We start from the raw sequence: 25,243 nt of genomic DNA on the forward strand, positions 1-25,243 counted from the left end.
TTCCCATCTCAGTTTGTGGAAATAGCAGTGACGAGTCATGCAAGGTGGGGAGGGGAGGGTCTTGTTTTTACTTTATTATGAATGGGAACCCCCTATCCATAATCAAGGAAGAGCATTACATAAGAGGGTATGTAGTCACTTGTGCATGCACACACACACATAGGTTCTGTGTTCTCTCTCTCTCTCTCTCTCTCTCTCTCTCTCTCTCTCACACACACACACACACACACACACATACACACACACACACACCCCTCCAGAGCCACATGAATGTTTCTCCTGAAACAGTCAGCAAAGCAAGTGACAGATATTTCCTGTGGGTAGCTAGGATTTCAATCCTGGTCGTCCTTATTGTTGACTTGAGATTGGAATGTGAATGGTGGGAAATGGTGAGGCTGTGTTTTCTGAGGCATGTTAATGATTTCTCTCATCTATATTTCTGGGGTAACCTAGCATAGTGGTTAGAAGTCCAGGCTGTACCATTTACCACCTCCAATGCCTTAGGCAAATTATTTAACCTCTTTGCACCTCCGTTTCCTGATCTGTAAAATGAATGTAATACTAGTATCTACTTCATAGAATTGTGAGAATTAACCAAAATAGCACATACAGAACATTTAAAACAATGCCTGACACATAGTAGGTGCTCAAGAACTATCTGCTTAATAAATAGAATATTAATGTGATCATTATTATATGGTATATTATTACCATGAGGAACTACCATTACATGCTGGCTTCAGATTTAGTGGAAAGAGTGAGGAGAACTCTATTAAGTATCAAAACTTCTGTTCATATGGTAGGGCCAGATTGCCAGGCAGACTCATCTGCAGATATTTTTCAGTATATGAAGGGAAAGGAAAAGCAACAACCGAACGTCTCAAAACAAAACAGACAATGAAATTGGAGGTGAGACAGAGGGGCATTGACATCTTACAATGAAATAAAAGCATTAGCACAGTACAACTTCCGGAGAGACAGTGGAGCTAGTCCTGGATCTTTTATTTTTTTAGCTCCAGACTTCGACTGGTTAGAAGTATTGAGCTTCCTTTTAGATTTGAATAAGCAACAAAAGGAAAGCATACCATTCTCTTTCTTTCAGCACTCCTCACTCCTCACACCCTTTTCTGCTTCCTTTCCTGTGTCTCTGCTCTCATATAAGAAAGCAAAACGGTGACACCTCTGTCACGAGAGCAGAGACTGAGTAGCCGTGAGCTCTGCAGCAGGGTGCTGTACTACCTGAACTGTACTTGGCTTATCTCCTGATGAAAAGCAACTGACAGATGGGGAACTGGGGTTTACTTTTGCATTGACACTCACCATTTCTTGACCATGTGGTAAGAACCGCTTCAACAGACGCTGGCATTAATCCTGGTGGAGGCTAGAACAGCTGTGGGGCAAGCCAACACCAAGCCAGGGCCTGCTGGGCCTTTAATTTTTCATATATATACACATATGGGCAGCAAGTAAGCTTGGGTAGCAATCCACGGACAAGTAGCAATATCTGAATAAATCAAAGTGGCCTGAGCTGAAATATTTGCTCCAGGGGATAGGGACTTGAACAAACAAGGAGAAAAGGCGTTCACTCAACTTTTTTCCTGAAATGCCAGAGAAATAAAACAGGTCAGTGGTGAATACGAAATTAGCTTTTGGCCAGTCTCCAAAGTGATTTGACCTATTTCGTAGTCATTGAGAATGAGCCAAAGGAAGTTCAGTGGCCTGCATCTTGATTTGTCAAGGGAGAAGAAAGAAGGTCTGGATCTCCTGGCGGCCAGATTTCCTGAGTCACTTGTTATGGAGCGTATGAGTGAATACGGCTGAAACTCACAAGAATAGTTCTGGGACTCTGACTTTGGGCCAATTCCTGGCACAATTTAGCTTGCAAATGATAACCCCAGCAGATGCATTGGGAATCTGGTGTGCCAGCTTATTGGCCCTGGTCACCAAAAGGACCATAGGAGATAACGAAAACCTTCCGACAGGTTAAACTCTTCTCCAAGGCCCTTCTTTCTAAGGTAAACTCAGGCCGAGTCAGTGAAGAGGGTATAGACTTTAGTGGAGAGCAAAACTACAAAATACTGAGGCCGACTTGACTACAGCCTTGCAGGTTGGAGTTAGTAGTGGATGCTGTTGGTGCCCTGCCTATATCTCCTTTACCAGCTGTGTACCCTTGCTCCAGCTGCTGTGAATGCTGACTGCTTCTTCCCTAGAGAATTGCTGTCTGCCAAATGCTGGCCCTGCCAAACCTCTTGCCTCAAGGTGAAACCGGCTCTGTGGTACAATTTGTACTTCAGAGCTCCCTGTGGGATCAGGCTGGACCAACTCTCCAGCTGAGGCACATCTTTACTTAGCTCGTTCCTCTGCTGCATCCTGCCTTCCTTCTGCCCTTTCTACTGAGAGCAACCCCTCCATACATCACGTGTATAAGAATCCCCATCTTCCACTTTGCTTCTCAGGAATCCAACCTAAGAGGGAATTGGGGGAGAGGGGCATTTGATAACAGTCCCAAACCTATCTACACATCAGAATTACCTGGGCAGCTTTAAAAACAAATCCCCAGCCCTACATCCGGAGATCCTGATCCGGTAGGTCTGGAGTGGGACCTGCAATACTGTAGTTTTCCTAAGTGAACCCGTGGTCATTTTAATGCAATCAGTCCTTTGACCAATGGGAACTGCTCACTCTAGCTCATTGTCTTTATTTCCTTCCTTAGATTTTTTCAGAAATATTCATTGATCAAGTTCAGGAATAAGCCAAAGACAGTAAGAAGCAGAGATTTAAGTAAAAGAATCCATAGTTCTCTAGAAATTTTGTTGAAGTCCAGCATATTGTGCTGACTTTCAGAGTTTTTTAAGCAAATTGTATCTTTACATTTGTGTGTGTGTGTGTGTGTGTGTGTGTGTGTGTGTGTTCTGAAATGTAAAGGTTTGTCTGGTTGGGAAACGAGAGGGTCTTTTTGAGCCATTGAGTTGCTATGGAGCATTCCAAGAAGGGATATTTGATCAAAGTTATAATTTCATTAATACTTCCCAGTCTCCATGCTCAGAAGTGTTAACCTAACCTCCCCAGTGCTCCAGAAAACCCTTTCTTGTACCCTGGCGGCTTTCTTCATTCAGGAAATATTTATCAAGCACTTACTATGTGCCAGGCACTAGTCTAGGCGTGTGGACTTCACCAGTGATAAAACAAAACTCCTGCTAACTTAATAGCTGTGTGATCTTCGTCAAGTTCCTCAAACTCTCTTGGCCTCAGTTTCTTCATCTGAAAATGGGAATAATAAAACTTACTGCACAGAGTTATTATAAAGATTAAATAAGGTTCTATATAGAGGCCCTGGCTGATTGGCTCAGCAGTAGAGCATCAGCCTGGTATGTGGAAGTCCTGGGTTCGATTCCCCGTCAGGGCACATAGGAGAAGCGCCCACCTGCTTCTCCACCCTTCCCCGCCTCCCTCCTCTCTGTCTCTTTCTTCTCCTCCCACAGCCAAGGCTCCATTGGAGCAAAGTTGGCCCAGGTCCTGAGAATGGCTCCATGTCCTCCGCCTCAGGTGCTAGAATGGCTCCGATTGCAGCAGAGCAACGCCCCAGAGGGTCCAAGCATCGCCCCCGGTGGGCATACTGGGTGGATCTTGGTCAAGCACATGAGGGAGTTTGTCTGTCTACCCCCTACCCCCTCAACCCTGCTTCTCACTTCAGAAAAATACAAAAGAAAAGATTTTATATAGAAAACAGTCACTGGCACATCACTATTTTTTTCACATCATTACAATTTGAAAACTGGTACCTATCGCTGTTACAGTGTTGTTATGAACATGGCTGTCTTCTCCAATAGGCGGTAAACTTCTCATGGGCAGGAATAGTACCCAAGGCCTTCTGGGAACACCCAAAGATCTCACCAGAGTAGGGGCTTAGTAAATATTGGTTGAGTGGATAAAAAGCATTCCAGTTGTAGAGACGACTTCCTGCTTTCTTATGCTGTAGATTTAGGAAACAGTGAGAAATAGACTAGGCCTGTGGGAACTCTTTTTTTCCCTAATTTAAGCTGTGAATTGTAGTGGGTGGTGTGCTAAAGAAAAACAAGACTGAATAAGAAACTACTCCTCATACTCTCCTGGAAGGCTGCAGAAAGAAAATATATTATTTTTCCTTTAGGGTTTCTTTTTCTTTCTTTTTTTCTTCTCTGATAGATTTAGTGTACCAGTAAGTCCTGCTGATCTCTTTGTGTGTTTTTTTTCTGTCTCCTAATTCTTTTTTCCATTCTCCGTTGCTCCCCTTGGTTTCTACCACCGATGGGGATAGTGCTGTTGGCCTAGTGTCCACAAAATAAACTCTAGAAGTACAGAGGCACTGTCCATCCAGGGTCCCGGAGCTGTTCATTTCTAGTTCCGCACACAGCACCCTACAAGGACCTAACCAGCAGTTACATCAAAACCACACGTTAGGTTGTTGATCAAACTGCCTCCATTTTGTCTTCTCCTTCAAGCCTTCCCCTCGGCCCTTCTGCAAAGGTGAAAGGCAAGCTCACAGGATGCGGGGCCTTTTTTCTTCCCTGACATCTGGTTTGATTCTGGGCAGCTAAATAGTGGCTTTGCCATGAACAACAAAAGCTAATTCACTGTGGTTTTTAAACACCAAGTGCAAATATTTTTCCTTTTCAGCTTGGGGTCACTGGAAGGGAAAAAACAGGACCGAGAAGGAGATTAACCTTTTAAAAACTATTACAACTTCCCATAGAAAATGAAACAATGGCATCATTTCCTCCCATTCATGAGAGTCTTTTTATGAGTGATTGTTGTTTGAGGAATGAATAACTAGGGATCTGAAGAAGTTTTTTAAATACTGCTTTAGCTTGATTTTCTACTCAAGAGCCCACCATGATTGCTTTTAAGAGGCCACAAAAATCCCAGTAAAGCCCAGGGCCACCCTCTTTGCTTTCTCTCTCTGCATCTCTTGCTGGCTATCCCTCCACCTCCCCTCCAGTCCTTTGATTTTCCCCCTCAGGCAGGGCCCTGACCCTCTGCTAATGGGAGGGGAATGTTAGCAGGAGCACTGCAATTTACAGTATTTCAGGCAATGGGCATGCCATCCACTGATGCCACTAACATTGCTCAGAAGACTGAAGGTTCTGTCTAGGTCACTTCCTGGAGGTTCTAGCCAGACTTTCTGTTGATTTGGTTTCTCTTAAGGTGTCTCAGAACCTCAGTGCCGTTCAGGTTCAGTTCCTCTTCAGAAATGAAGTCACCTATTCCGGCTCTGCTGCACATGATTAAGGAACAGAAGCATCCAATACAGGGAACTGATGCCCCTCAGGAGAGACCGGGTGACTATCAGAAGAAAGCAAGTCTATTTGTTATTTCAATGTTCTCTTTGGATGGCAAAACAAATGCTCTTCTCCAATTTTCCTTTACTTTCGCTTCTTTCCCTCTGTCTCCGCATCCAGCTTTTGCATATGGATTCAGTTTCTGGGTTCTGGTGGGAGGTGAAGCATGTGCCATGATGACATAAAAGCTATTAGAGAAAAGCTATAGAAGTCCCTAAATTTCCCCTTTCTTGCCAAGAGGACGATCTGAGTAAGCTCCCGGATGGTGGATGTTTGTGAAGGGTCTTAAAGGTTCTTGCATGTACTATTACTGTTGTTATTGGCATCGCCAGAATCAAACATGTTGATACAGGTGGTATGTGTATTAGGGTAAGAAAGGATCAGAAATTGATCTGCAACCTGCAAAGAAAAACTCCCAATTGTAACCCCACCCCCATCGTTTCAGTGCGTGTGCAAACATTTGCAGACCTGTTAAACAGTTCACCCTCACACCTACGTAAAATTTCACAGCCAAGTGAACCAGCCTGGTGACAAGAATGGGTGGCAAAGTGGCTCAGCCATGAGGCGATGGGATGGGACGTATTCCTTCTCATGACTGGACATTTGGCACAGGGGCTGGGCTGCTGTGGCTCCCTGGGTTTTAATATTTGTCCAGCTTCTTGCTCTGGCATCTTGCTAATGGTTTCCATAGCCACGTGGTGCTTGGCAGAGCTTCTCAAGCTGATGGGGCCTGAGAGCCTGCATTTCTGACAAGCTCCCCGGTGATGGCTGATCCCTAGCCTATTGCAGTTGGAGCAGGGAGGCTTTAAAAAAGTACCACTGCATTCTAAACTGCTCCAGGGCTGGAAAAGGAAAGTACTAAGCTCCTCCTCTGGAGACAGGGTGTGTCCCAGGCTACACTGGAGTCCTGATTTGCCATTCAATTGAACCCCAGAGGGATTAGCGGCTGGCCCAGCACTTGGGTGAGACCATCTCCCCCTCCAGGGGGGAGTCCCGGAGGCAGAGCAGATGTTGTGTGAAAATCTGCCACCCTCCTTGCAGAAGGTTGCCCTCTCTCGCCCTCCCGCCTTCCTGCTCTGCCTGCTGACTTAAGCAGATCAGCTTTCAGCTCTCGGGGACTCCAAGAGGGCTTTGGATAAAAGAAAAGGCCTGTCCTTAAGAAACAGAGCTGGAATCCAAGCATGCCTCTCGCCTGCTGCATGCCCAAGAATGCAGGTATTTGGGGTTTGCAGCATTTCCTGGCAAGACAAAGGGGGAGGGGATCTGGGGGAGGCAAGGCCTAATGGAGAGGGGCTTGAGCTGCAGCCGCTTTCTATTCTGGGGGGACAGAGAAGTATGTTTTTTGAAGAAAGTGAGCCCTTGCACAGGAACAGACATAAGCAAGGGAGGCTGTGCCTGATCTCAAGGTTGACCTTGACATTTGGGGTAAGCAGTGCTAAGCTTTGGGGCTTTGGGTTCTTTATACTGACTGGCCTTTTTTTTTTTTTTTTTTTTTTACAACTTTGCTCCTTCTGAAGTGTTAGGTGTTAGACTCCTTAAGAAAGAGAACAAGACTTTATCCCTCTTCCTCTGCTACTGTGACATTTGCATGTCTTCCAAGAGAGCCCAGAAGGTAGCCCAAGTTGGGCTTCCAGGGTAGGATTCCCTGGGGCTGCTGGGAAGAGGCCGCTGAAGGTTCAGGCCTGCCTCCTGCCCCGAATTGTTCCTCTTGCTTGTCCCTTTCTTCTCCTCCCGTCCCACCCCCTCCTGTCTTCTTGGAATCCCTTAGAATCCTACCCTCACCATGAGATTGCACAGAGAGATTTCTTTGATCTCTCTATGGCTCAAAACAACCCTGACTTGGTAATCCCTAGACCCAGGTTTCCCAATATCTAGTGTCTCTTTGACCTTAACTGGCCTCAAACCATTTGGGGGTCTGTCTTGACATCTTAAGTCCTTCAAACCCTTCCTCATGATATTCCTTTATCATGGAAGGTTGGCCACACAATCAAACACTGTTTGAACACTGTTGAACTATTTGCAATATTTGTCTTGCCTTGGGGTTAGTTAGTCCTTCCATTTGAACTCAGACTCCTAAATGTCAGAGACAGTACCTTTCTTATATTCCTTTTATAGACTCCACGCCACCCCTATCCCCAAGCATGAGGAGCATGCAGAGGTTGGCAGTTGCTGCTCTCCTTGTCCCAGCTAACCCATCTTATGGCTCATTTGCCTGCACAGTTTCTGTGGAGACTGATGCGTGGCCGGGCCGGGCTCCAAGCGCCACATGTTGGCCTGACCACTCCCAGTATGGTAGTGTGCAGCCCTGCTCCATGAAAGTGTTGCTCTGCCCTGCCATCTCAGAACATACTCTCTGAGTTGCTTTTCCAGGTGTGGTGACGGGGAGGCAAGGGCTTGTTCCTGTTTTGTTCCCTGAGATCCTTTAAGAGGGAAAGGAAACATGCTTGTAGACCGAGCAGCTTCTGGTGGGTACCACAGAATCTCTGCCAGTTTCTCCAGGGCATTGCAATTTCCAAATCTGAGGGTTCAGTTCTTCAAATCCAATCACTAGTTTCAAATATACTTATGATGAATAACCCTTATTTGATGTGTAGCTACACTTCAGACCAAGTAACTCAGAATCTCTGGGGATAGACCCAAGTTGGAGTACATTTTTAACAAAAGCTTCCCAGGTAGATTCTAATGTGCAGCCACAGTTGAAAATCACGGACTTAGGTAAGAAGTGAGAACTCTTCTCACACACTAACCCCCAACTTCTTCAAGGAACTAAGAGAGACCATTAAGGACCCAAGTCCACACATTTTCATAAGTTTCAGTGGATTCAGAGGAGTGTCCAACAGCCAGGTAGTATTCATTGGGCCCAGAGGACTAAGTAATAGGAGGGAGCACCAAAGATATAGGTGTCCTGCAGAAGTTTCCAGTCTGAGGAGAACGATGGGGAGAGGGCCTTTCCAATAGTTTGACCCAGTTTACCTTGGAGAGCTGGGGGTTCAAGGCATAGGTTGGCCTGCAGGGCAGGGAGGGCAGGGGAGGCTTGCAGTGCTCCATGCAGAGGGCTCAAGCTTCTCAGAGCTGCTGGCACTTTGCAGTTTGACCATCTTCTGGCATCAGTGTCAACAAGGTCATGGCACCTACTGCCAACTCTAGACAGCATATAAGTGGGGAGACCAGGCCCTTAATCAAAGATACCTCCAAGTAGGACTTGGCAGATAATGCATTCAGCACAATAAAAGCCGAGGGGAAAATGACTGCTTTTTGCCTCAACACAAATTTTATTACACCAGGTTTCATTATAAAAATGTTATAGTTTTGGGTGTGTGTTTACTACATAAACAATGTAGTTACTCTGATCTTCACTATTTTTCAAACTGGAGTCTCAAAGGGAGTTTCATTTACGAGATTTAAAGCCGTGAAACAATTGTTTGATATGATTGCCTTATAAGCATAGGAATAATTCAGGGGAAAATCAAACCCTGTGCTTTTATTCCTCCTTATCCCCTGCCAGATCTCCCCAACTCAGAGGCAGGCGTGGCCACATGCTGACCATGTTAGGTCTTAAAACTGATGGACTATAGCTGGGCAGACATAAATGGGATAATGTGCTCTTCGGGGAAAATGGAGCATAGGTCTCAGGGTCCAGGCTCCTGTTGCATCCAGCCTGCAAGGCTGTCCTGCTGGCTTGGACAGGGCTGAGAACCACTGGAGCCTATTAGGTGAACTCTGAGGCCCACACCCTTATGCCAACCCGTAGTTAGGGGCTGGGGGACCCAACAGCCACTGCTATACATGCCCAGACCTCTGGGCATTCCTATTTCCCCAAAGCAAAGCACTCCTATCAGTATGACTGTCAGCTCAGGTTCCTTAGTTCATTCCTGGGAACGCCACATTCAGAGGGATCAAGATGTAGGTTGCCACCATCTTATGACACAGTCTGTTTTATTGGTGTTTTCCATTTTTAATTTTTCTGGTTTTATATTCATTTACTCAAGATTTTAACTTGTTTTTTTTTCCTATTTCTTAAATTGAATGCTTAGTTTAAAAAATAAATAAGAAAATTGAGAACTATAAATTTACCTCAGAGGACAGCCTTGGTAATTTCTGCAGGTTTTACTATGTGGGCTTATTGTTACAGATTTCATCCTCTAGAAGGGTTTTGAAGAGACAACATGGTGTGGGGAAAATGGACTTTGGTGTCTGTCAGATCTGGGTTTGAATCCTTACTCTACCATTGATCAGTTGTGTGTCTTTGGGAGAGTTGCAGGATTGTAACTTCCTCATTTCTAAAATGAAGTTGATAGTATCTGCCTTGTGTATACTTTACTTTAGAACAAAATGAAAGAATGCAGGCAAAGGACTTAGAATAGTGCACCTAGTAGCTGCTCATTCTTTAGTAGCTCTGGATAATAATCATATTTAAAATAATACGCCTTTGGAACAGGCGAAAGCTCTGTGGCTGGGAAGCTGCTCTCCATTTGCATGTCTTAGGCAGAGGGCCAGGACAGTGGGTGTCCTTTCTGGATCAACCCACTTATCCTAATGTCCTCCAGAGGCACTGGCAGATGGGACATGAAAATACCAGCAGTGTGCCTAGGGGAGGGCATGCAGCCAAATGTTACACTGAATTGAACATGCTGAAGTGAGCCAGAAAGAAACTCGGCACAACACAAGAACTCGCCATTGAGAAATTCCTCCGAAGTTTCTTAGTCTCTGTCTCTTGTGGAATTGTTCCTCAATAGAATATTTGAGTTACTCTCTCCCAGACCTGGCCTCTTTCCTGGATACCGAACTGAGTTGCTCCCCATTCTGTAGGGCCCTGACTGTTATGAGCTTTGAAGGAAGTGAGCATTGGAGGAGCTTAACTTTTTGGAGCCACATCTCAGTGTTGGGCTCTGTCTGTCAAATAGAACTAAGACACAGTTCTGCCCCTGAGGACTTCTGAGTCAGGAAGATACTGACTCATGAGCACCCAAAAGACTGCTTACCTAACGGCCTATCCACAGGAAAGAGGGACCTACTCTTCCTCATGGAGTGGCTTAGCTAAGGCCGATAAAGGAAGGGACTTCTGAACTAACTCTGTTAAGGTAAATAGGTTAAAGTGTATCAAATTTTAGGTGTATTTTTGTTTCTGGTTTTATTTTGGAGAGGGTATTGTATTTTGTTTTATTTTTTAGAATACAATAGAATGAGCTCACTTTGATGATCCTCAAAACAAACAAACAAACAAACAAACAAACAAACAAACAAAAGGTACCTGGTCTCTAAAACCAAAGGAAATATTTTAAACAGCCACAATTTTGCAGAAAATTAAGCCTATTGGCTCTGGGTTGATTCTTGCCTTCTCTCCTTCTGGTGGTGTGGGGAGGCAGAAGAGGAGGTAAGATTAGGAAGGAATAAGACTGCAGGAAGTGATCAGCAACTGCAGTCTGTTTTCCACATTCTCTCTATCCTGCATAAGCCCTCTCTATGTAAATTTAGGTGGAAGTTACTTGTCTATGTTTAAGGAAGAATCTTCTAGTCTTCCCTGAAGCCTAGTCATGCTTCTGAATATTCTGTTGAATAACGTGGCTCCCTCCCTCCTGGGTGCTTTTTTCGGGGTCAGCAGGAGTACTGAGAAAGCCCACTCTCCTGAAGGATGCTAGCATTGCATGTGGCTATATGTCATGGACCTTGAGTGTGGTGACAACCACTGGCTCCTGAAATGGCAGAAAGTAGATGCAGAAGGGAATTAATCTCAGCCGTATCCTCTCACAACTGATCTCCTAAATCTTCCCATCTCTCTTTTCTCCCCACCCCCCAAACTGGCTCTTCAGCATCCAGAGGCCAAATGTCAAACTCCAATAAGGGTAAAAAATGCAAATGTTTCCTCAGCTTTGAGGCCTCCCAGGAATGTTATCTTTACTTCCTTCTTGCCCCACCCCACAACAGAGCAAAGAGGGCCTTACTCTTCCCTAACTGCCTTGTTTTTTTGTTCTGCTTGCCATGGATGGCATTTGGCCATTAACAACTAGGCTCCGTCTTCCATCTAAGATTTTATCCCTAGAAACCTCCTCCAGAAAGTTAGAGCTGGATGATTAATTTGAAAATAAAGATGTGCTTGAGAACAGGCCAGGGGCACACATCAACAACCACAGAGCCCTTTGCTTAAATGAGTGATAAATTACTCATTCCAACAGTCACAGACTGTTGTAGCTCCTGCTCTGAAAGTCAGGAGTGATGACAAGGGCCACGGGTTTCTAGTACTTTCCACGCCTACTTTGGAAAGCAAAGAAAATGGCCGCCTGGGAAAATTAAGATAATTGTGTATCAAGTGCTTTTCCTTGAAGAAGTTGATTTATAGCTTCTCTTGATTAATTGGCCTTTTATTTTTCTCTGTTGGCATTTACTTGCTTCTTTAAAAATTTTTTTTTTACAAGAAAGACATCATGGATAAAAAGAGAAGATTTTATTTTGAAGAACAATGATCACATTAACAAGGTGACAGCAGATAAGCTAAAAGTCACTCCATTTCCTGCCGAGGAAAAAATGTTCTTTGCCACCAAATTGCATTCTGCTTCTCTTTGTCTACTCTCCTTTTATAGGACAGTGGCAGGCCTAGCCACTGATGGATTCGGAAGAAATAACTGGGAGATAAGATATACCCTTGATTCATGTAAGAAGGGAAACTTTTGAGTTGAATGATAAAAAAATGACTTCCTTTTCTTTTCCACAACATCCTTGTGGCTGGAGCTCTCTATAGGACAGTGACATTTCTCTGCCCTTGGTCCAAAGTATCAAGCAGAAAATAACTATGAAATCTAAAACTTGGTAAGGGCAAAAATCCAATTCATTGCAATTTAATAGATGTCTAGGTCTGAATCAGATTCTGTAGGGACAGAATCTGCCTACATTCTGCAAAACCGAAGATTCCCCCTACTTTTAAAGAAATGCAGCCACATTCAGAGACCAAAGCAGCACTCAGAGGAAGAAGAGTCAAACCAAACCTGTGTGTGACTATGTCTCCAGGTGTGTCTACTAAAAAACAAACAAACAAACAAAAAAAACCAACTAGCTTTAAAATGATCAAAGAAATAGTTGCTCTAGTTTGAGCACATCGGCCCCTGGCAATGAAGATGGCTCTGTGGAGCCTCCACTTCAGGCTAAAAATAGCTCAGTTGCTAGCATGGCCCCAGATGGGCAGAGTGTAGGCACCAGACGGGTTGCTAGGTGGATCCTGGTCAGGGAACATGCTGGAATCTGTGTCTCTATCTCCCCTCCTCTTGCCTGGAAAAGAAGAAGAAGAAAAAAGAAAAGAAAAGGTGAATGGGGGATGGAAGAGGAGAAAAGGGAAAGGGAAAGAAGCTTCATGAAGGAGGTGAGATTTGAGCTAGACTTTGATGGGTTGGTAGGACTTTGTTAGCCAAGGGAGACATTCTGGGGTTATACCTCTCTAAGCTGCTATTTCTTATGGAAACTCTCATAGGCTTGTGGTGAAGATTGAATGATGTAATGAAAGTAAAGTACATAGCACAGTGCTTGGCACATGGTGAGGCTGACTGTTTGCTGTTGTTATTATCATTATCATCGTCGTCGTCGTCATCATCATCATCATCATCATCATTAGGAATTGGTGTTGGAAGTGTATGAACAAAACCTTCAGGGGCTTCGCAGGAAAATGGTGCTATCAGCACAGGTAATTAAAACCCTTTCCCTTCTAATCTTACCCCACTTTTTCTGAGGCTGACCCTCACCTTTCATATCTTGGCATACTTTGGTTAAGGTCAGTTCACCTCTGGCAAATGAAGTCAGACTCAACCAAGTATCAAAAGATGTTTTTAACCTACTCCATTTCCCAATAAAACATTTTACCCACTCGTTTATAATTTCAAATAGTGGGTGGCTATTTGAGTGAAGATGTAAATATAAAACTAATAGCTTATGTTAGCATTTCTCTTAGGTCTTTGTTTTCCACATCTTATTTTAGCAACTTCAAAAAATATTCACTCAAGGTATGTTTTTTCTTCCAATCTGTTTATCCTCCAGTGGTTTCATTCAAGCCACATAGGAAAAGTGTTTCTGGAAGAAAGCAATAAAACTAATTTCTTCTAAACTTTTAGAGTTAAGACAAAAAGCTAAGTACTTTTGCATCATAAATAATTAATAGAATGTGTTTGAGAGGGGCTTGTCTATTGGCCTTGCGAGCTGAGAAGATCTGGCCCCGTGACTAGGGAAAAACCAAGATGTTAACATTAAAAGTCATTTAATGACCCCTTATTATGTGCTCAGCAGAATATGCTAATTGATCTCTAATAGTTGACACTGCACAATTATTACGTTCATTCCATAGATGAGGAAAATAAGGCTTAGAGTATTTACATACATAACTTGCCTAAGATTATATAGCTCAGATGTTGCAGAGCCAGGACTTGGATCCAGTTCAGTCTGATTCCCAAACCCGGGCTTTTTACCATCAGGTTACTCTGCCTGCAAGGGTTTAAAAATAATCGCCTCCAACTAAACATGGAGGGTGGCATTTTTAAGTTATTATCCAGGTTAAGAGTTAAGATTTGTGGTGGCCTATGCTACTATCTCAGCTTAGGTCATACAAAGTAGAAGGAAACTTAGTTTTGATTTGAAGGAGTAAAAACCAATCTCCAGACATGGCTCCCATCAAAATAAGACACTGCAAGCTAAGAAGAGAGACAAAGGACAGAACCAGCAGTGTCCTATGGCTTGAGAAAATGGAGAGGAGTAGGTAAGGCCTTTTACTTTCTCATTCAATTCGTATAATGATTCTACTTCTTGCTAATTAACCTGATTGCCTGTAACTGATATATTTATTACCCAGCATTGTTTATCAATGACATATTGTTCAAATAGTCATTTCTTAGGAGCAGGTTATAAATGTTTTCTGGGATCATAAATGGTGATGGATTAACAAGTGCTGGAGAGTGTAGCAGGTTAAGAAGTTACAATGCAGAATTTCCTACACCTTTGCTTGATTGTGTTGGCAGTTGAGCATGAAGAAGTAGTGTTTTTCAGTGTTGAGAAATAAGATATTTTGTCCTGTGATTTCTTAACTTCACATCCTGGTGAAGGTGCTTGCGGGGATTATACTGCATCTCATTCAAAGTTTCAGGACAAAGTAACAGGTAGCAGATATGATTACAGCTCTTCCTGGAGTTACAAAAACCTATTTTTAAATGTTTTCTTTCTATACTCATGCCACCATCTGCTTTCCAAAATTTCCCAAAACTATGTGCTCTGAATAATCACCAAGCTGCCCTGGGCCAACAGCACCACCTGTTGGTTAGAACAGAGAACTCTTGGACTCAACATCCTTCCTTGTCCTTTGAAATGATAATACATGTGTCTCTGAAATTCCCTGCACCAACTGGGCGTTTCAGTCATGCAAACTTGCTTACATTTGCTCATCACACTGTGCTCTCTCACATACCTCCAGGCCTATGTATACTTTTCTATTTCTGGAATCTTTTATGACCTGTTTCACCTGGCCAACTCCTAGTCAGTTTGTAACCATTGGCTTAAGTATCACCTTCCTTGGAAAACCTTTCCAGAAATCTCCCAGGATGACTTAGCCATCTCCTTTTCCATAGCCCATATGCTATGCATACCTATATTTTATAGTACTTCCAAGAACAGAGGGTAAGCTACTACTCCTAAGGTATTTGAGCCAAATGTTGAAGACAGAGATGGGTAGAGTTGCGTATGGCCCAAAACAACCTTCCATAGATCTTAAAATTTCTTTGTAATCATATGCATCATCCTAATATTCTATAAAATTAATACTATTCTGTACATTACATAAAGTAATATCCCCCAAACAATTATTAAGTAAAACTAGCGGTCCCCATCTATGCAATGGCTTCTTGAAGCCCCTAGCAGAACACAGTGTATCTTGGAATTATGCGTAAGTCCCTCTGAAAACTATGTGTAATACAGTGTCTTTCTAATCTGCAATTCTAAGGGCTTTTTCAGAGTAAGGACTAGGTCTTTCATCTCTGCTATAATATTGTCTAGTGGATTTTAGATACTCAAAAATATTATTTTTGGAGGTATGAGTGAATCTTTCCAGTAATTTTGGTTATAATAAAGAACCAATGTAATTAATCCTCAGAGACAGATATTCCAGTTGTAGATCTCAGTGTCTCCATCAGCCCACTATTCTTTACCTACTTTTTTCTTGCATTTCATTGGGAACTGGCATTTAAGATTAATTTTTAAAACTATCTTCTTGAGTTATGTTAATGTTTATTTACTATCACTCTTGTGTACTGAAAATACATATTTCCCCAGAAATACTGTGGAGGAAGTAAACCTTAATCAGCAAACTTGAAATTCTAAATGACATTTGTAACTTTTTTCCATGGGAAAAAATGTGTACTGATTTAAAAAGAAAAACTTACAAATGAACTTTGGAATTATCTGAGGCTGGAGATATACTGTATCAAACCCCCACCTCCTACAGCTTCCATTTATATGGGTTACTGCCCACAGCCCATGGTAAGGGGAAGGAAGACTATAGCCACAGACACACAGTGACATCCCAGAATCACTAGAGTGGGCAGGAGGACCTCAGATTGGTCCTTACTTCGGGTCTCTCAGGGTTCTACCAGCATCATCATCAGGCCATCTTTAACCTCCCCAGGAAGCCAGAAAAATTCATTCTTACAAATGCTAACATTTGCATCTCTATGACCCTAAAATTGATACCTCTCTGAGATAAATGAACACATGAACCATCTGTTGTCTCTCTATTTAAAAAATCAATTGAAAAAATTAAGTTTATTAATTAAGAAATATTTATGAGTAAAGATGCTCCCCTAGGTGCCTAGGTGCAAAGTAACCTTATTATTATTATTATTATTCTTTGGAAACTTCCCTCTGGCTTCTCCTTTCTTCTTTTAGAAATGAATTACTCTAAACTAAAATCCTTCAAGAACAGGCCAAACCATGTCTTGATTCCTTTTTTTAAAAAAGAATTTATTTATTGACTTTAGAGAGAGAAGAGAGAAAGGGTGGAGGGTGAGGAGCGGGAATCATCAACTCATAGTAGTTATCAACTTGTAATAGTTGCTTCTCACATGTGCCTTGACCAGGCAAGCCTGGGGTATTGAACCAGTGACCTCAACATTCCAGGTCGACATTTTATCCACTGTGCCACCACAGGTCAGGTAATGTCTTGGTTCTTCACCATGTTGTACTCCAGGTGATAAAATATGGATAAAGGACTTTTGACAAGAAGGGTAGACTTCTCTACCTGGCTTCTCTAGAATAGTTTCTGGTATATCATAAGGGCCATTGATTTCTCTTCTTGTTATTCAGTTTGACCCTATCCTTAAATTAAAAGCATCTTCCCTCCCAATTGGCACATAATACTATTTTTATGTTGACTCTGATCTGAAAGTTTCATATTTGATTCTACCTAGAAAGCAACTAATGGAGGTCCCAGCCTGGAGCCTGAATCCAGTGTCCTGGTCACATTCTTAAGCTGGGAAAGCTTGTAGTTGGGAAGCAAGTTCAGAGCCTGAACTGAAAATAAGGGCAAACATTCAGTAAAACATCCCCTCTTCTGGAATGTGATTAGTATGTATTTAACCACAAATGTAGAAAAAAAATTGCTTAAGATCTGACCAACATATTTTCTCAGGACTACAAAGGTTTCTTTCTCTTTCTCTATTATATGCTTCTTATAAGACTTTGCCAGAGTCTACTAAAAGGGAACACCTTTCAATTCATACACTTTTACCCAAGAAGTAAAATTAACTAAATTAATTTATTCACCTAGCACTGTAAATACCAAATGAAAAAGCTATAGACATATAAGTGTAAATACTGACTCTGTAATTTTTTGTGTGTTTGAGTAACTAGAGGGCACTGAGAGAAAGAAAAAAAATTATGCAAAATTCAAAGGTTCCTAGATTTACTAAGAAAAAAGAAAAGGAAATAAGAATAATAAAAAAAGGCTTAAGCATCTGTCATACTAAGCTAGCCAAAGAATCAACTAATATATTTACTCACTAGCATTTTCTTCAAAAGAAATGACTTGTCAAAACTGGTGGGAAGTCCAAATGTGGAACATTTTTTCCCTATTAAATAAAGGTAGTAATTAATGTTGTGATTAAGAGTGCAGGCGTTGATATTTCACTATGTTGAAATTGCAATGTACAGCCAAGGTTGAGAACTACTGCTGGAGATATTTAGTTATAACGATTATATTTCCTTTCTTGGATACTTCATTCGGCCCTAATTTAGTTTGTAATTATTACTTTCTTCCTTTCCAGGGTCTCCATCTGTTAAGTTTCCAAAGTGTGTGGGAAGGGGAGGGTGGACGTTGCTTTTTGCCATGCCACCTGTGTCTTTGGAGGCCCAGAAGACAGCCATGACCGTTGTTGAATAATTGCAAAACTGACACCACATCCTAGAACACAGCAGTTTTTGTTTCATAGCATTACTCCTATTTCCCTGAGGGGTTTTTGAGGTTATGCATTAGCAGTTATAGTCTTTAAATATATTATCTCTCCTCTTCCTTCCATCCTCCCCCATCATCTCTTGAGGGTGGCTCTGAGTCACTCACCTTGGTGATGCTTTTCCCTAAACAACGTGACCCAACATCAGCCTGATAAGCTCAGGATTGGAGAAAGGGCAATGGTCTTCAGGGACTGAAGGCTACTGATAGGAAGACTCTGAACTGCTACTTTCTTGGGGCATAATTGACACAATGAGAAGATTTTGAACTATGAAAATATATATTTGGAGCCATGAAAAAGGATTTATTTTTTGTGTAAGAAGGCTTTAGTTTATGATATCTGTGCTCAAAGGAACAATTCTCAAAACAAGATATCTGTTTTGACACATAGCTAGAAATTTATTTTAAAGAACTTGATCAGTTAGTCTTTTCTATGTAACAGATCACCCTAATTAATATTTAATGGCTTAAAATGTAGTGGGTGGTTCTTCTGGTCTGGGCTGGCTCATTTGAGATCTGTAGGACCTAGGGTGGCCTCACTCACATGTTAAGTGGTTAGCAGGCCATTGGTCAGATCGAGGCAGACAACTGGGCCACATGTGTCTCATCATCCAAAAAGCTAGCCCATGCACTAAGCATGGATAGGTACCAAAATCAGCAAAAGTAGAAGCTACAAGATTTCGTGAGGCCCAGCTTAGAACATGTACAATGTCACTTCTGCCACATTTTATTGGCTAAATCAAGTCACACTCTAGAAGGGAAGAGCTGAAAAATATTGTGGTTATTAAAAAAAAAAAAGATTTTATTGGCCCTGGCCGGTTGACTCAGTGATAGAGCATTGGCCTGTGTATGGAAGGCCCAGCGTGTGGAAGCCCCAGGTTCAATTCCTGGTCAGGGCACACAGGAGAAGCAGCCATCTGCTTCTCTACCCCTCCCCCTCTCTTTTTCTCTCTCATTCTCTCTTTCTCTCTCCCCTCCCCTCCTGCAGCCATGGCTTGAATGGTTAGAGCAATTTGGCCTGGGGTGCTGAGGATGGCTCCATGGCCTCACCTCAAGCCCTGAAATAACTCAGTTGCTGAGCAACACAGCAGTGGCCCCAGATGGGCAAAGCCTCGCCCCCTAGTGGTCTTGCCAGGTGGATCCTGGTCAGAACACTTACAGGAGACTATTTCTCTGCTTCCCTGCCTCCCAGCCTCTCACTTAATAAATTAAAAAAAAAGATTTTATTGATTGACTTTAGAGGTTAAAGAGAGAGAAAGGCAGGGGGAGGAGCGGGATACATCAACTTGTAGTTGCTTCTCATATGTGCCTTGAACAGGCAAGCCTGGGGTTTTGAACTAGCAACCTTAGCATTCCAGGTTGAAGCTCTATGCACTGCACCACCACAGGTCAGGCACTGTGGATATTTTTAAAATCTACTATAATAACCAAGCAATTTTATTTAGAAAATATTAATGTATAAATTAAAGTGGAATTACAGTTATTCCACTAATAAAGTAACTCTCACTTGCATTCAGATGGACTTTATAAGTGGAAGAGAAAGGGGTAGGAACTGCCCATGGTCATGACAATGAGTAACCTGTATAAATACTATGTATTATGTGGGTCAGAGGAAGACTGCAAACAGCTATCCAAAAGGTAGAGTGGTGAGGTAGAAGAGGTAGAAGAGCATGAATCAGAATCAAATAGACCTGGGTTCAAATTCTCTCCCCAACTTGTTAGCTGGATGACCTTGAGCAAGTTACCTAACCTCTCTAAGTATCAATTTTCTCAACCATGAAACAAGAATGATCATACTAAGGCACAGGGCTGTTGTGAGGATTAAATGAGATTATGCTATAATCACCAGCATATAGGAAAGAGCCATTTCATGCTAGCCTCCTTCTTCATCCCCTTAATGTTTTGGAATTCATGTGTAGTGGGCATAGTAACCCTCCTCTACTCAGAATCAAAGCTTCACAGTTCCTTTTCCTGTCAGATGCCAGCTTTTCTTTTCTACATATTGTACACCTTTGAGAGATGACTTTGATATAGTATTTTTCAACCTGGGATCTTGGCAGTGCTTGCAAACATAAGCTTTTCTTAGTTTTTGTGCAACAAATTAGTTTACATTTTTGAGTTGTGCATAGCTGATGTAAAGCCAGTCTGGATATACTATAGAATTTTGGAAACCCACCATCAGAAAAGAAGGCTTTGAAATAATAGAAGTTGAGCAGCAATGGGAATGGTGTTCTCTCAAAAAGGATGCATCTACTAGATAAGGTTTTCAAACGTATCTAGAAGCTCTAAATGCTGAGGTTAGTCCTTAGGGTGAGAAGGGGCCAGATTGGGCAAAACCTCTGCTTCTCTTGTGATGCATTCCATAGGGCTCCATTTTGGCTAAATCATCATAATTCCCACCATGACAGCACAGAATGATAATGGTTTTATTTATTATTTTATATGCATTGCCAGTATATGCAAAGCTTTATAGCTTGCCATAAATTGAGCGGGATTATCACAGCTGTTACTTATTTTAACAGGTCACAATACAGTAGTTTATGCCAGATGGTTTAGAAAATTTTGAGAAAGAAATTTTATACAGGCAGCCATATAGATACTTGCTTGGGTAGTTGAGCCCTGAAATTAATTTACATTTGTTATGATATAAAATATATATAAATAAACACATAGTTCCTTATGAACGAGTGAGCCATTTTATAGCAGTGATTTCTTCTGGAAGTCATGAGGTCTCTTGTGAGTAGTGGTGGGGCAGCAGCAGTAGTAATGTGCTGTTACTAGGGGAGCGGAGAAATGAGACTCAGTCACATCCATAGCAATGGAAGGGATATCCAACTTGCTCCACAGAAATAAACTTTGGAGGCACAACTGGCTTTTTATTATTTGAGCCAAAGAAAACAAAGCAGGGAAGCCATCCTAGGTAAACAAAAGGAAGATGTGTATGGGGGGAGAGAGTAGAGCTGGAATTGGGATCCCCAAAGTCAGTCTGGGGCAGAAAGGTTACTTAGCCTGGGTAGATAAAGGGACATACTGCCCTTGAAGATGCTGAAGTTTATGTGTGGAGTGGTCAGTTCTGGGTGATGAGCAGAAGTGGGAAGAAGAAATAAGTACTGATGATCAGAAATCATTTCAGAAGATGTTTTTGGTTCTAGTTTTCAAAAAGCAACAGATTTCCAGAGTGAGTAACCTGACAAAAAGCTTACAGATCTCCACCCTCTTTGTTTTCTATATGAAGAAATAGACCAAGAGGATGGTTTAAAACAAATATGGTCATCTTGGTTCTTTCAATAAACAAGCCAAATCAGACTGTCAAGGTATTTGGACTTCGTGAGCCTCCTCCAATCCCTCTCCCCTTGATTTGCCCCACCAATTCCTCTCTTGCTCTCCACCCTCATGCTGGAAAAGGACCACATTGCCACCTATCAGAATAATCCAAAGACCAAGCCTAATGCACAGCTAGGTTTGCTCAGTAAACAGCCCTGAGGTACAGGAAGGGTGATATGCTGCCTCTGGAGCAGGAATAAAATTATTTAGCATTTTTGAGTCAGTTATTCTATTTCCTATAAGATAGGGGTCAACTAAGATCTGTTCATATCAACAAAATAAGCAGAAAAGGTGAGTTTAAAACATAATGTGGGGTATATAATAGGTGGCAGCAACAGTGTTTCAAAAGTTGAACAGCCCATGAGTGTCAAGGGACAGAACTAACAGTTCTATGAATTCATTATAGATGGCTAGTAGAAGACTTAAATCTTTGAAGATTTGTAAGCTGGTCAGTGTTTTCCAACTGCTGGTCTGCGGACTGATTTGTAAGAAATTTTGTGCCAGTCCGTGAAAGAGTAAACCACCCTGATGTTATATGAGGATTATAGACCAAATGATCTTAGTCCAAATTGCTTATATTCAGGGTGATTTTTGCTTTAGTGGTCCCCAAAATAATTCTACTATTTTCACTGGTCCCCAAGTGTAAAAAGATTGAAAACCACTAAGCGAGATAATATCAAAATGCCCAACTGTTTTCAGAAATGCTGAGCTTCCAACTTCCGCTCTCCAAACACAGCATTAAACCTGAAAGGAAATGAAAGGAGCTTCCCAAGGCCACAGATCGTTGTCAGCAAGTCCATGCACGTTACCACTTAGTGACTTGCTCAGACCATTAGTAACTTTTTAATGGACAGATGTTACCCAGCCATGGTGTCTGTTTTCCTAAGCCCATTGTAGACTCAAACTATGGAGGATGAGGTAGAAGGAGGGTGAGAGAAGAATAACAGTGGAGAACTAAATATCAAGAAAGAGCTTGGAATCGAAAAAGGAGTCTTTGAAATGTGTTACCATAGAGACCAATAATAAGCCTTCTTAATAAAGACCCTAAGTTAATCAGCAAAGCATTAAATTGTGTTTTGTATCATCTGATTAAAGAGATAGGAAGGTGAATTTTTCAAGGCAGGCCAATTTTGGTAATAAAACCCCCAGCATTTCAGTGGCTTCTCATGTATTTTGCAGTCTAATGCAGGTCAGCATTCAGTCACTTGGGTACCCAGGCTCCTTCCATCTTGGGGTTTGAATACCCCACCCCCCATGGAGCCTCTGTCCAGCCAGCAGGACAGAGAAGGGAGTGTTTATAGATATGGGTGGGGGTCTTTACAGGCCAGGCCGTGAGATTCCCAACCCTTCACCACATTCCATCAGCTAACACTCGGGTCCATGGCTGCCTGCAGGAAACGGAGGGAGACAGTTGAGTGGATAAACTAATTAGCCAGTTCCTTCTAGGGAAAGTATAAAATATGTTTTAAAACAAGGTGGGGCTTCAAAACTGCTCTTGCTGTAATAGGGTAGTTGTATGGAAAATCACCCACATAGACTTACTTCTACATTTCTCAACAATATCAGTTAAAGGGAACAGTTATGTCCTGAGAGACACTGTAGATCACAGGCTGGCAAACTATAGCCCATGGGCTAAATCCAACTCAGCACCTGTTTTTGTGAATACCATTTTATTGGAACACAGCCACGGCTGCTTCTGAGCTACAGCAGCAGAGTGGAGTTGTCGCAACAGAGACTGCACAGCAAGCAAGGCCTAAACTGTTTACTGCCTGACCCATTACTGAACAAGCTTGCTGATTCCTGCTCTAGAGCATTGCTGTGCTAAGGGAGGACACATTTGCAATCGTTTTCTTCCTGAGACCTGTTACCTTTGGCTTCCAGTAAAAAAAAAAAAAAGTGGGACACCCACGTGACTGAGATGTAAACTCCGCCCTTAGAGTGCCAGGTCCAATAGAGCCAGACTCGGCCATATATCCCTAGCAGCACCCAGCACAGTACCTGGCATCTAAGAAATGCTCAGTAAGTGCCTCTGTTTGAAACATCAAGCCATAGGAAGCATCGGGACCTCAGGAAAGCTACAATAGGAGCGTATGTGTGAAGACCTCAAACATAGGAAGGTACCACCCTCACTGGGCTTTTATGATGTGCCAGGTGCCATCACGGTGCTTTACACGTAATCTTTTATTTACTCTTCCTAACAACCCCATAAATTAGGTATTCCTGTTTACATTTTACAAAGGAGGAAACCAAGGTTCAGAGAAGTCAAATCATTTTCCCAAGGTCATGCTGCTAAAAGATGGGAGAACTAGGACTCAAACTCAGGTCTTTGTGGGACCAAATCCTAGCTTTTCTTCCTCTACATCATGGGATTTGCTAAAACCCGATTCGAATGTAAGCAATCTAGTTATATCATTATTTTCATGATCACCGTTAACAACAACCTCATTACTGTAAAGATCTATGCAAAGTGGGAAGACACGGCTATTTGCATTGCTTTATGCAGTTCTGCAGATCTCATAGCCAAGGCTCTCCCCATGGAGGAGCCCTGAAAACCCGGAGCAGCACCGTTTATCTCCTTGGGATGTGTGATTAGTGCCTTGGCAACCAGCTTTCCATGCTCTAGCCAAGGATTGCTGTAGAGGACAGCCATTTTGCTCACCCAAACATAAATTCTCATTTCAAGGCCTTAGCTGGTTGAGTCCACATATGGTGGTGCTTCTGATGCCCCAAGTGGAGTCAGCCTGGGAGCCTGTTAACACAGAGATGGTCAGGCCTCACCCCGAGTCTGATTCAGCCTGTCTGGGTGGGCCCTAAGCAGTTACACCTCAAACAAGCTCCCAGCTGCTGCGCTTCTGGTCCTGGGATGGGCAAGGCTAAGGGAAAGACTTCCCTTCTCTTTCTAGAGGCTTCAACTAGCCTTCCCACCCATCCACACGTCCCAGCAATGTCTACTCCATCCGGCCTTCCTAAAGCCCAAGGGGCCCAGCAGAACTCTTCCCACTGAACTCTTGGTGACTGTTGGCATTCTTGCTCATGCTGCCTTCTTGAAACCCTTTCACGCCCTGGCTTCTGAGATGGGTGGGGTCTTCCCTCCTTCCTGATTGCTTGCTTCTCTGACTTCTCTCTCTTTCTCTCTGGTGGCCTCTTTTTTTTCTCAGACTCCCTTAAATTTGGGGGTTCATGTATCTCTTCTCACACTCACTGGGGGAGTGACTGTGCTACCCCCTCCTGCCTCATCCTTTCTGTCCTTGCCATACTCTGTTTTCCAAGGGGGACCCTAGCCAGATTCTCCATCTTTTCTGGCAGCTGGTAGCCCTCCCAGGAGGGTGGCATGAGTGGGGCTGGAGGAGAGCGGCCAGCTCAGATTAACTTGAGTTCAATGTGATACTTCATGTGACCACAATCATAATTCATAGTAATGTCAATTAAAAAATGCTCTTTACCAGTGCTAGTGTAGGCCCTGTGATTGCCTGTGACCTTGGCAAGTCTAGTGTTCACCACAATTTGTGAATTATGGCGGAGTCACGGGGCTCATGGACATAGTACTGCCCGCTCATGCAAATCTGCCTAGGGCATAAACCTCCCTATTTGAAAATAGGTGGCCTGGTCAGAAAATAGTCAAGTTTTCTCTAAATGGGTTTCCAAAGCATCGAGACAAATTTCCAAAAACTGTGGCATCTCTCTTAGCATCTTTGGATGATTTCATTCACTGATGCCCCCCCCTTGTTATATATTAAGATCTATCCCATAAGTGGTGTTTTAAGTGGCCCGACATGGCTTTCTTGCGTGTAATTTTTATATATAGAACCTGCTCGCCTAAGGCATGAGCACACACTGCCATGGTTTTTAACCCTGCTTCAACCTCAGAGCTGGTTTAGTAAATCACCCTTCCCTGGAGATTAGTACATCACAGCGAAGGCATTGTCTTTGCAGTGTTTTTAAGCCTAGGCAGGTGAGTTGTGTCTAGGATGCTAGGTCTCAGGTCTGGAGAAGAATAGGGGGAGGGGACGCAATGTTACAATTTTCTGGTCGCTCTATTCCTGTTACACGCGGGTACATGCTCCACGCCAGCCTCTGTCCTCCCTTTTGCCCGGACTGGAGGAGTTGGCACAGTCGGTGTCTCTGATTCCACTGC

General features: G+C 42.7%; 1 protein-coding gene across 4 annotated transcripts in view; it reads left to right on the top strand.

Annotated features, from left to right (window-relative positions):
* The window catches only part of NHS (NHS actin remodeling regulator), a 347,012-nt gene that overhangs the window by 238,379 nt on the left and 83,390 nt on the right, over positions 1–25,243 (top strand). Inside the window, exon 1 of one of the 4 annotated variants that reach the window (XM_066356607.1) lies at positions 6,448–6,533. The exons of the other annotated variants lie outside the window; for them this stretch is intronic. Within the exon in view, the coding sequence (XP_066212704.1) occupies positions 6,500–6,533 (34 nt within the window). The 5' untranslated portion in view covers positions 6,448–6,499. Of the gene's footprint in view, positions 1–6,447; positions 6,534–25,243 lie in introns of those variants that run through there. 4 annotated transcript variants of the gene reach the window in all.

This window comes from Saccopteryx leptura, chromosome X (assembly GCF_036850995.1).
Source record: "Saccopteryx leptura isolate mSacLep1 chromosome X, mSacLep1_pri_phased_curated, whole genome shotgun sequence".
Taxonomy (NCBI): domain Eukaryota; kingdom Metazoa; phylum Chordata; class Mammalia; order Chiroptera; family Emballonuridae; genus Saccopteryx; species Saccopteryx leptura.